Source organism: Neoarius graeffei, chromosome 21 (assembly GCF_027579695.1).
Source record: "Neoarius graeffei isolate fNeoGra1 chromosome 21, fNeoGra1.pri, whole genome shotgun sequence".
Taxonomy (NCBI): domain Eukaryota; kingdom Metazoa; phylum Chordata; class Actinopteri; order Siluriformes; family Ariidae; genus Neoarius; species Neoarius graeffei.
The window spans coordinates 55,964,373-55,977,575 of NC_083589.1; the positions used below are offsets into that span (position 1 = coordinate 55,964,373).

The 13,203-nt window shown below is 44.1% G+C and overlaps 1 protein-coding gene across 3 annotated transcripts in view; it reads left to right on the top strand.

The window, feature by feature from the left end:
* kics2 (KICSTOR subunit 2) overlaps positions 1-13,203 on the top strand; it is a 50,370-nt gene that overhangs the window by 14,099 nt on the left and 23,068 nt on the right. For all 3 annotated transcript variants that reach the window (XM_060903703.1, XM_060903702.1, XM_060903705.1), the window contains exon 3: positions 11,594-11,882. In XM_060903703.1, the coding sequence (XP_060759686.1) occupies positions 11,594-11,882 (289 nt within the window). The remainder of the gene's footprint in view (positions 1-11,593; positions 11,883-13,203) is intronic.

Consider the following 13,203-nt stretch of genomic DNA (forward strand, 5'->3'; position numbering starts at 1 on the left):
GGTGGCACCATGAGGTTCATTTTTTGCCAAAAAACGCTTATGGCCCTTTTCCACTACCCTTTTTCAGCTCGCTTCAGCTCACTTCAGCCCGACACGGCTCGCGTTTCGACTACCAAAAACCAGCACGACTCAGCTCGCTTTAGCCCCTAAAACTCGCACGGTTTTGGAGTGGGGCTGAAGCGAGCCAAAGCGAGCCAAGTGAGGCTGGGGGCGTGAGCAGACACTTCCCTGTGCACTGATTGGTGAGGAGGAGTGTCCTCACACGCCCACACACGCCCCGCGAGCGCGCTGGGATCTGTAAACACCGTAAACCCGGAAGGAGAAGAATTACGAATTACGAGAATTTCTGAAGCCTTATGCGCCTCGCCTCATCTATACGCTCTTGCCAGTATCTGTTGGCGTTGTCGGTGACAACAAGCCACAGCACCAAGACCAGCAACACTAACGACTCCATGTCCTCCATGTTTATTGTTTACTATCCGGGTCGTGAGACTACCGCTTAAAAGATCACTGATGTCACTGTTTGCGCTGCTTAACGACATCACGTGACGTCCACCCACTTTCGCTAACTCCACCCAATGTGTCCACCCACTTCCAGCCAGCACGGTTCAGCGCGGTTGTAGTCGAAATGCAACTCCAACAGCCCCGCTCAGCTCGACTCAGCCCAACTCAGCACGGCACGGCTCAGCCGCGTTTGTAGTGGAAAAGCAGCATTATTTTATGTTTTCGCGTAAGGTTTGAATCACAATATTGGACTCCATTTATTGATTTCTTGTGACCCAGAGATCATGTTAAGAACCTTTGCAAGGGATTGAGAAGCATTAATGTGATTTTCATAATACATTTGTATTGTTTAAAAGTAGTTGAACAATAATTCAATGAACAGCTAGACGTTGAGAATTTGCTTCTTAACATTTCACTCGTATCTTCAGTTGTCTTAAAGGGGAACAGAGGGCAATATATATATATAAATATATAAATATAACAATAAAACACACATTAACGAACCTTATTCAAGACTTACAAAAGTTTTTTGTTCTAAGGTTGGAAAGTTATAGTGTTTTGAAAGTAGCTCGAGCAAACTATTTCCGCAGTTTGAACAGCCCGCCATGATATTAATTTTATCCAATCAGAATGCACGTTCATTTTCTCTGCGTAACACTCATGACGTATATATGTGCCCAGTTGTGTTGGCTCATTGAGGTTGGGAATAGCACGTGTGAAATACCCGTTTCTGCCTCTTGCGACGATTTCGCAAGTCCACGGGTGGCGCCTATCTCATTGCAGCAAATAAATTCTGCTGGACTCGTGAGCAACTCCACATTACATTTTCCGCACGAGCACCACGCCGTGTCACCTGCACGCAGACGCTCTGCCCCACGCTCGCCATGCCCATGGTCAGCATCAGTCTCATCCTCGCCGTCATCCGAGCTTTCTTCTCTTATTTCATCACCGGAGTCGAGAGTACCTCTCCTAGGTTCAAACTGGTACCCTTCTAAGCCATAGCCTGCTTGCAGTGTGTCTTGCGGGATCTCTTCGTATGATTCGACAGAGCTGTCGCTTTCACTTGATGCGCCCGACGCCATGATTACACGCTTATCTCCTCTATTTCGGAGAGTTCCGCTAGTGCAGTGGGTAGCGCTGACGTCACGGTCTTTTAAAAATGGCGACTCTTGTGCGGTTTAGCGTATAAAGTATTATATTTACAATTACCAAGATATTTCGTTGTTTTCTAGTATATAAATTTGATAGAATACTTAAGAATACATTACTTTGTCACATCAGCAACTGTATATATTATATTTGGTACCCCTTTAAACAGGTAATCCAGCATCATTATAACTTTAATGGGGCGAGCATATATGCATAGGCGGCAAGCTTAAAACCAGGATTATAACATTGATAGATAATGCTAGTGACACCCTAAAATAAACCTCCAAATATTTTTAGACATTCTAGACATACAACCCCGATTCCAAAAAAGTTGGGACAAAGTACAAATTGTAAATAAAAATGGAATGCAATGATGTGGAAGTTTCAAAATTCCATATTTTATTCAGAATAGAACATAGATGACATATCAAATGTTTAAACTGAGAAAATGTATCATTTAAAGAGAAAAATTAGGTGATTTTTAAATTTCATGACAACAACACATCTCAAAAAAGTTGGGACAAGGCCATGTTTCCCACTGTGAGACATCCCCTTTTCTCTTTACAACAGTCTGTAAACGTCTGGGGACTGAGGAGACAAGTTGCTCAAGTTTAGGGATAGGAATGTTAACCCATTCTTGTCTAATGTAGGATTCTAGTTGCTCAACTGTCTTAGGTCTTTTTTGTCGTATCTTCCGTTTTATGATGCGCCAAATGTTTTCTATGGGTGAAAGATCTGGACTGCAGGCTGGCCAGTTCAGTACCCGGACCCTTCTTCTACGCAGCCATGATGCTGTAATTGATGCAGTATGTGGTTTGGCATTGTCGTGTTGGAAAATGCAAGGTCTTCCCTGAAAGAGACGTCGTCTGGATGGGAGCATATGTTGCTCTAGAACCTGGATATACCTTTCAGCATTGATGGTGTCTTTCCAGATGTGTAAGCTGCCCATGCCACACGCACTAATGCAACCCCATACCATCAGAGATGCAGGCTTCTGAACTGAGCGCTGATAACAACTCGGGTCGTCCTTCTCCTCTTTAGTCCGAATGACACGGTGTCCCTGATTTCCATAAAGAACTTCAAATTTTGATTCGTCTGACCACAGAACAGTTTTCCACTTTGCCACAGTCCATTTTAAATGAGCCTTGGCCCAGAGAAGACGTCTGCGCTTCTGGATCGTGTTTAGATACGGCTTCTTCTTTGAACTATAGAGTTTTAGCTGGCAACGGCGGATGGCACGGTGAATTGTGTTCACAGATAATGTTCTCTGGAAATATTCCTGAGCCCATTTTGTGATTTCCAATACAGAAGCATGCCTGTATGTGATGCAGTGCCGTCTAAGGGCCCGAAGATCACGGGCACCCAGTATGGTTTTCCGGCTTTGACCCTTACGCACAGAGATTCTTCCAGATTCTCTGAATCTTTTGATGATATTATGCACTGTAGATGATGATATGTTCAAACTCTTTGCAATTTTACACTGTCGAACTCCTTTCTGATATTGCTCCACTATTTGTCAGTGCAGAATTAGGGGGATTGGTGATCCTCTTCCCATCTTTACTTCTGAGAGCCGCTGCCACTCCAAGATGCTCTTTTTATACCCAGTCATGTTAATGACCTATTGCCAATTGACCTAATGAGTTGCAATTTGGTCCTCCAGCTGTTCCTTTTTTGTACCTTTAACTTTTCCAGCCTCTTATTGCCCCTGTCCCAACTTTTTTGAGATGTGTTGCTGTCATTGTTACACCTGCTGGCTCAGACAAGTGCAACATAAAGGGAGACCACACGTAGTAATATAATTTGATATAGAAATTTATTTAAGTAATAGATAATCAGTAGTATGAAAAATAAAAATATAATGTACTAAGGATATGTCCAAACAACAAACCAAAACCCCAAAAATGCCTGGAAGGAGGAAGCCACTCTCCTCCTGGCCAGCTGATCTTTTTAAAAGGCCAGGCCCCTTGTTAAGCCAACTCTCCGCACCTGCACCCCAATCACCTGCTGATTAAACACATAAGGAGACAGGGAACAGGGCGGAGCTAAGGGGCTCCTAAATGAGACAGGGTCGTGACACCCCCCTCCTTAAAACAGAGACACACCCCTGTGGGTTTCTGTAAATATAACCACTTAGACAATACAACAATAATACACATTATTCCAAATACCTAAATACCACAATACATCATAACGACATGCGAATCAAACACTAATAAGGGCACAGCAAATATTAAACAACAAATTCAAAATCTCACACATTCCAGCCATAACGAGATGATACACAACATCCAATCACAAAGTCAGCACCCTCCTGCGTCACACTCTCCCCACCCACCGGCAAACCTCGGCGCCAGGCAGCTATTTAAGGCAGGCAGAAACGAGACAGACACATTCGCTTCTGACATGATCAGATATGCAATTAAGAAATTAGTCATCCATAGGAGATCGTGACAAAGCATCAGCCATGACATTTTCCACCCCCCTAATATGACGAATTTCTAAATTATACGGCTGGAGAACCAATGCCCAGCGCATAAGACGCTGGTTAGGGCTCTGCAACGAATGGAGAAATGTGAGCGGGTTGTGGTCAGAATAGACCACCACTGGTCGAACCCCTCCACCCACATAAACATCAAAGTGTTGCAGAGCCCAAACCAACGCTAGCGCCTCCTTTTCAATAACAGAATAATTCAATTGATGTCTATTGAACATTCTAGAAAAATAACCTACTGGACGCGCAATGTCTGCTTTATCTAACTGCAACAAAACCGCTCCAGCACCCACTTGGCTTGCATCCACCTGTAACTGAAAAGGCACATTAAGCCTAGGAGCAGCCAGAACAGGAGCGGTGCTCAATAGCAACTTCGCATTTTCAAACGCAGTCTGACAATCTAGAGACCAAAGAAACTTAACATTTTTTTTTCAAAAGAGCAGTCAATGGAGCGACAACAGTGGAAAAATTGGCACAAAAACTACGATAATAACCCACCATACCTAAAAATCTCATCAATTCTTTTTTCGAGGTAGGTGGGGGAAACGCATCAATAGCCTGTACCTTGGCTCGGACTGGGCAGACTTTACCCTGACCCACAACCTTACCCAGGTACACTACAGTAGCACGAGCAAACTCGCACTTAGCAAGGCTAACAGTAAGCTTTGCAGCACGCAAGCGCTCAAAAAATGATCTAATACAAGACAGGTGTTCTTCCCAAGTATCACTATATGTCACCACATCATCGAGATAAACAGCACAACCCTCCAACCCGGCAACAACTCGATTCATGAGCCGCTGAAAGGTGGAAGGTGCGCTGCATAATCCGAAGCTCATGACATTATACGAATACAACCCTGATGGCGTTATAAACGCAGAAATTTCTTGGGCTCGCGGCGTCAATGGAACCTGATAATACCCCTTTAAGAGATCAAACTTACTGACAAAGTGAGCTGAGCCCACCCTATCAATACAGTCTTCCATCCTTGGAAGCGGAAAGGAATCGGGCTTAGTAACCTTGTTCACCTTACGATAGTCAGTGCAAAACCGAAATGTGTTATCCGGTTTAGCAACTAACAAACATGGTGACGACCAACTGGAATAGGAAGGCTTGGCCAAGCCATGATCTAACAAATATTGCACCTCGGCTTCCAAGTATCTCTCTTTCTCGGGCGGCACCCGGTAAAAACGTTGAAGAATGGGCTGACTATTCTCAACCACAATGTCATGTGGCACAATGTCAGGTAGGCACATCAGAAAACAAAGCATCGAATTCACAAATCACAGATTTCAATTGGCCTTGCTGTTCAGAAGACAAGTGACCAAACAAACAATCCAAATTCGACAACATTTCAGAATTTCTCAGTCGCGGTTGCCACACTGTACCCGAAGCACTTACATCCTCAGGAGCCGCCACATCCTGAGACTCCGCCTCCACTTCGCTCACCACAGCCAAACCGACAGCCTTGGTACTCCCACCACCAAAGTCTGTCTTCAAAGCGGGAGCATAGTAGGGCTTTAAAAGATTAACATGACACAACTGATTAGCCCTTCTACGATCTGGAGTGGACAATAAATAATCTAAATCAGTCACCTGACGCACAACTACATAAGGACCCGAAAACTTAACACAGAAAGGCGAGCCCGACACCGGAAGCAAAGCCAGAACCTGATCCCCAATGTTAAATACACGCTCTACAGCGCGTCGGTCATACAGGCGCTTCATTTTTTTTCTGTGCTTTGGACAAATTTTCCTTACAGTTTCCACGCAAGCAATAACTTTCTTCTAAAACCGTGCACATAATCAATTAGGTTTACAGGGGGCTCCACCTGCTCCACTCCCTCTTTTAACACAGAAAGAGGTCCACGAACTTTGTGCGCAAACACCAAATCATTTGGGCTGAATCCCATGCTGTCCTGAGTAACATCACGAGCAGCTAGTAGGAGCCAAGGAAGACCCTCCTCCCAATCTTTATTCAACTCCACACAGTAAGCGCACAATAAAGATTTTAACGTACAATGGAAACGCTCTAAAGCGCCCTGACTCTGCGCATGATATGCGCTACTTACCCTATGTTTAACGTGGCGCTGATTCAAAACTTCCTTGAACAAACCCGAGGTGAAATTACTACCACGGTCACTTTGCACGATTTTTGGTATACCAAATATGGACATGAATTGAGACAGCGCTTTAACCACAGAACGAGTGGTAATGGTGCGTAACGGATAGGCCGCTGGGTACCGCGTGGCCTGACACATAACAGTTAACAAGTAGGCGCACCCAGACTTCGATGGCGGCAATGGACCTACGCAATCAACAATTAGATGTTCAAATGGTTGCCCCACCACAGGGATGGGATGTAACGGCGCAGACTTAATTGTCTGATTTGGCTTCCCTGTCAATTGACAAACATGGCATGTCCGAACATACTCAGCCACACTCTTTTTAATCTTCGGCCAATAAAAATGCTGTAACGATCTCTGGTACGTCTTACGCACACCAAAGTGTTCCGCGACATCACCATGAGCTGACTGTAACACCAACTCCCGAAATTTCACCGGTACCACCAATTGCAATACTGGGTCAGCATCCCCATAAGCAGACCATTTAGGCACTAATACCCCATCAATAACAAAATAACCACTCGTATAAGAATTCACATCTTCTACAGGCAACGCCCCACTCAACACCCCTGCCAACTCTTCATCCCCTTGCTCCGCTGCAACAAGATCCTCCCGGGACAAAGAAGATGGCAAAACTGGAACAGAAATGGCACTAAACTTAACATCTTTTCTGCGACTCTGCGCACGGGTCACAGCACAGGCACAGAACACATCAGGAAACTGATCTCCACATTCGTCCGATACCACAGGCAATGGCGCTACACTTACAACAGGTGGCAGCGCTGACTCAGCCCACACCCGCCCACCGGCCAGGTTGTTTCCCAGTATAATATCCACCGCTTCTACCGGTAACTCGGGCCGAACAGCCATCGTAACCTCCCCATTTATTAAATCAGATTCCAAATTAAATTTATGTAAGGGTACAGAAAATGTATGCATTCCTATCCCCCGAATCAGAACGCAACGGTGTGTATCAGACTGTTCATTAACTGGCAACACATCCTGTTTTATAAAGGACTCAGAAGCCCCAGTGTCACGCAATATTTTTACTGGCACTTTCTGCTGGCTGCCCACTACAGACACAAACCCAGTTGTAATAAATGGCTCATAGCCACCATTATACTCTGTCTCCATCACCAACCTGTCAACGCTCACATCAGCTGACACACTGCACACAGAACTAGTCAACACCTCTTCAAGCTTACTAACGCTCGCATCCTCCAGTGGCGTCCCCACGCCCCTGGAGGAAACGGCGCACACAGGTTTAGAGGATGCAGCACCCACAGATTTAGCTGGAGCAATTCTACCCCTACCCTTTCCCTGCAAAAGAGGACATTCTTTCTTCCAATGACCGCGCTCGTTACAATAACGACACTGGTCATCCCCAGTAACGCTGGGATATGCAGACTGCCTAAAAACAGAAAAACGATGATAACGAGGGCCACGACTACCAAAAGACACACCATTATCATTAACAAACTTACCCTTGTGGATCAAAACAAACTCGTCTGCCAACACCGCAGCTTCAGCGGCAGTTTTAACTTTCCGCTCCATAATATAAGTTACAATACGATCAGGAATGGTGTTTTTAAATTGCTCAAGCAAAACTAAATCACACAGAGTCTCGAATATATGGACACCTTCAGCTGTACACCAACGATTGAAAAAAGTAGTGAGCTCCCTAACGAACTCTGTATACAGCTGCCTGTCACCTTTTCTCCAATGTCTAAACTTCTGACGATAGGCCTCGGGGACCAGCTCGTAAGCTTTCAATACGGCCCCTTTAACCGATGCATACTTCTTTCTCTCATCAGCACTCAACGCAACAAAAGCATCCTGGGCTTTTCCCGTGAGCACACTTTGCAACAACAAAGTGCGCTCCGAGTCACTCCACCTTCGATCAACAGCCAGATTTTCAAACAATGCGAAAAAAGTTTCAAGATCTCTATCGTTGAATTTAGGCAGAAGTTTAACCATATTTGCTACATTACATTCCTTAGAATCGCCGGTATTTCCAGCGCTATTCGCGTCCACACCCCTACATAACTTTTCATATTCCAGCTGCCGGTCTTTATCACGGACATCAGCAGCCAGTCGATCTCTCTCTAATTGAAACTTAATTAGTTCCTTCTGCTGCTCAAAAGTTAAGTGTTGTAGATGGAACTACAGATGCACCCAATACTGGTACACTAAAAGGTATCATTTTGGAAAAATCTAACATCTCCAATTTTACCAATTTGTCTTTTACAGCCAGTCTCAAGTCATCCTTTCTTAAAGTCTTGGGTAAATCTGTCACAAACTCAAAATGTGCAGCTACCTCCCAAAGTTGAGCCTTCGTCAAACCATTTAATGCCTCCTCCGACGGAGAATCCACAAATGCGCTCACACTATCCATGACACAACTTACCAAATGTCAATACAAAAATGACCAAATAACACTCACAGCCGATCCAAAAGTTGCCAAACTGTCCTGACCAAATTTACCAAATGCCAAACTACTTACCACGCACCTAACCAAATTACTAGCCTACTTACCAAATGCCAAAACCAAAAATAGCTGCCCAAATTACTAGGCCAAAAGTAGCTGCCCAATACTATTTACCAAATGCCCTTTACATGCATATCAACCATTTCCTTGAGGCGCATGTCCCACAATTGCTGAAAGTTAAAACGCACAGGAGTAGCCCCGCACCTAACTCAACAGAAATCCCTAATTAAAACTAACCTAGTCTTCAGGAGCCCCCATACGATTGAGTTCCGAAGAACCCCCCCCGCGTTCGACTCCCAAACACAAAAAACTAAAATAACAAACAAAAAAAACAAACAGCGTTAGGCGCTCAACTCCTACCGCAAGGTTTGCACGTTACTCCGGTGAATCTAATCCACCTGCGTTACCTCAGCAATCAAGGGGCAATTGCCTCAACCAAAATACTTGGTACTAGAACGATGAGACTTCCTTCTCCCCCAACAAACAGAAACAATTAACCAACAACCCAAACGAAAATGTATCAAAATATACAAAAATACTACGCGAGTCACCCACCAATTTAATGCGCTAGTTTACCCAAAATCAGTTCCAAAACCGGACGAGCCCCCATATGTTACACCTGCTGGCTCAAACAAGTGCAACATAAAGGGAGACCACACGTAGTAATATAATTTGATATAGAAATTTATTTAAGTAATAGATAAAAATCAGTAGTATGAAAAAAATAAAAATATAATGTACTAAGGATATGTCCAAACAACAAACCAAAACCCCAAAAATGCCTGGAAGGAGGAAGCCACTCTCCTCCTGGCCAGCTGATCTTTTTAAAAGGCCAGGCCCCTTGTTAAGCCAACTCTCCGCACCTGCACCCCAATCACCTGCTGATTAAACACATAATAAGGAGACAGGGAACAGGGCGGAGCTAAGGGGCTCCTAAATGAGACAGGGTCGTGACAGTCATGAAATTTCAAAATGTCTCACTTTCGACATTTGATATGTTGTCTATGTTCTATTGTGAATACAATATCAGTTTTTGAGATTTGTAAATTATTGCATTCCATTTTTATTTACAATTTGTACTTTGTCCCAACTTTTTTGGAATTGGGGTTGTACTGTCTACAGTCAGTGCGTTTACATGCACATCCAAATCGAGCTGCTGTCGGTAATCGAGCTGAGGGTCCCAGCAGGGGTGCCAGAGAAATCCAATCCTACATGCACACAAGGAAATCGAGCTGTTGTGTGAGGTACATTGTGCACCCGAGCCACAGGTGGCTTTATATATATATATATATATATATATATATATATATATATATATATATATATATATATATATATATATATAAAAAATTTTTTTTTTTTCTGTCCTCGTCCATCGATAATCGATGGTGATAGATGTGGCGATCCCAGCTGACGCCAACATCAGGAAGAAGGAACATGAGAAACTTGAGAAGTATCAAGGGTTGAAAGAGCAGCTGGAACGGATGTGGAAGGTCAAGGGTTGTGTGGTCCCCGTGGTAGTGGGGGCACTTGGGGCAGTAACCCCCAAACTGGGAGAGTGGCTCCAGCAAATCCCAGGAACAACATCTGAAGCCTCAGTCCAGAAGAGCGCAGTCCTAGGAACATCGAAGATACTGCGCAGAACCCTCAAACTCCCAGGCCTCTGGTAGAGGACCCGAGCTTGAGGATGACATGGATACCACCCCCCCGCCGGGGGTGAGAAGGAGATTTTTTTTTTTTATATATATAAATAAATAATTTTCAACTCCTTAAGCTGAATGAGCATGAACTCTATCTCCTCATTGCTCCAGAAGTGCATGTTTCTACTACTGTTGTCATGCCGACCGAGGCTGTCGTGTTTCCCGCTTGTGGTCTCGTCACTTCCGGAAGGGTCAGTGCTGAAGTAAGTAGCTCGACTACGTAGCTCGATAGGGTTTACATGCACTAAGTAGCTCGGCTTCAATCGCATAATCTAGGTCGCGTAGCTCGATTACGAGAAATCCAGTTCGGTTTGATTTCAGCCGAGCTAAGGTGTTTCCATGGCATTTAGAACTTCGATTTCAGTCGAGCTACGGCAGAAATTCGATTTTCTCTATGTGCATGTAAACGCACTGAGTATCTAAGATATTTTGGTATACTCTTTAAGGTGCCATAATGTTTCATGAAAAGTGATCGAAATTTTGTCATAAAAGTCATAAAATAGCAGCTTTTTCCCTAACTTTGAGCTCCTGGTGCCACCATTAAACTTTTGAATTTTGTCAAAATATTTCACCCAGTGTGTTTTCTTACCAAAAGAAAAATAAAAACAAAAATGCATCATGATCAGAGGAACTTTTTCATTTTTAGGGGGCAACTGATGCACCCTAATAAGCATGTGTCAAGCAGCTCTGAGGGGAGGCAGTGGGGGGGGGGTTATTATCCTGTGCTTGTTGTCCTGTCTGCAATTCTACCATGACGTAATAAAAATAACAGGAGGCTGTTTAGAGGCAGGAAAATATTCGCACAGACTAATCGTATAAAATCTGACCGAGGTCGCTTTAGATTTCTTTAATCTTACTATAGAGCTCAGTGGAAATTTAGACGAGCCCTTCTGTACAGCTTATAACTCATAACTCCCTGCGTTCAGTCCAGTTCTCCTCAAAGCACTTCAGGTTCTTATTTCCGTTTTGTACAGCAGATGGAGCCGGAGAGCCACCGAGCAGAACCGTTCTCCTATCGAGTAAATTGCTGCTGTAGGTTTGACCTGGATGGCGTTGGTTGAATTGATGAGTCTTGAACACACGCACACGTGGTGTCTGCCCCCTGCAGTGTACTGTACTGTGTTGTGTTTTTTCCAGGAGGTCAGTCGTTCTTCAGCAGGAAGGATTCCATCAGGACCATTTACACGTCCCTGCAGAACGAGCTGAAGAAGGTGGTGTCCATGGGACGCCCGGCGCCGACCGGTTCCACGCCATACCTGGAGGAGCTGCTGTCGCATTTATCCGAGCAGCTGTGCCACTTCACGCAGGCCAGGATGGAGCTCGCGGACCTCTACGAGAAGATGCACTGCCTCGGGAGCCAGAAAACGGTCAACTCTGAGGAGCTGGTGAGCACGCTGGAGAGCATCCTGCACAAATACAGCTCCAGGTGAGCGAAAAGGTGCAGACGCAGGGTACCGTATCTGGTGGGACTCGCAAACTCTTTCCTGATCGTTCCAATTGTTTAATCCACAAATGTCTTTTAATGGCTAGGCCTCTGAACAGATCAGCTTTGATTTACACTTGGTGTTTTTGTGCAGTCCATCAGCTGCACTAATAAAACCAACCAAATCTTTTATTTAAATTTAAAAAATATGTATTTAATTCCTCCATACATGACGATCCAGGAATTTCCAAACTTTTTGTCTCAGCTGAACCCCTTTCTACTTCACTTATGTGCCTTAATTATACTAAGAGATGCTCAGCAGGATAAGGGAGTCTTTCTTTTGCTTGCTGAATGTTTTTACTCATTTACAGCTCCTGCTACTGTTTTAATCTTCGCAAACTTTTCCTTCTCTGGTTTTTAATCCCCCGCTGGCTGAAAGGCCCGAAGGGGGATTATGTCGTCGTTGCGATGTCCATCTGTCCGTCCCGGGATGGGCGCTCACCTTCTGAAATCAACTCCTCTCACAATTTTTGGAGGGATGTCACGAAACTTGGCAGGATTCTTTTGTTATATGTCGGTAATACGCATATTGCGATTTTGTTAAATTGGGTCACATTTTACCCGAGTTACAGCCCTTGATTAACAAAATTATACTTTGACAATTTCATGAGTGTGTTTTCCTTCTGAAATCAACTCCTCACTATTTTTGGAGGAATTTCACCAAACTTGACAGGATTCTTTGTTACATGTTGGTATTACGCAGATTTTGTTCAGTTCGGTCACGTTTTACCAGAGTTACAGCGCTTGATTAACAGTCTTGTACTTTGACAATTTCATGAAGGTGCGCTCGCCTTCTGACATCAACTCCTCTCACAATTTTTGGACGAATTTCTCGAAGCTTGGCAAAAGGCCTCGTTATATGATGGTAATACGCAGATTGCGATTTAATTTCGTTTGTGAAAATTTTCCCCGAGTTTTGACCCTTGATTAAATAACTTGTACTTTGACAATTTCATGAGGGTGAACGTTCTTCTGAAATCAACTCCGCTCACAATTTGTGGAGGAATTTCACCAAACTTGGCGAAAGGCTTTGTTATATGACAGTTATACGCAGATTGAAAATTCGTTTAATTTGGGCGAGTTATGCCCTCGATTGTTAACTTTGGCAATTTCATCAAGGTGTGCTTGCTTTCTGAAATCAACTTCACTCACAATTTTTCTCTCCTGCTGGACAAAAGGACACAAACGGGATTATGTCGTGGCGATGTCCGTCCTGGGTAAGGTATTAGGCAGAGACCCGTCCACCCGTAAATTTGACGGGCAA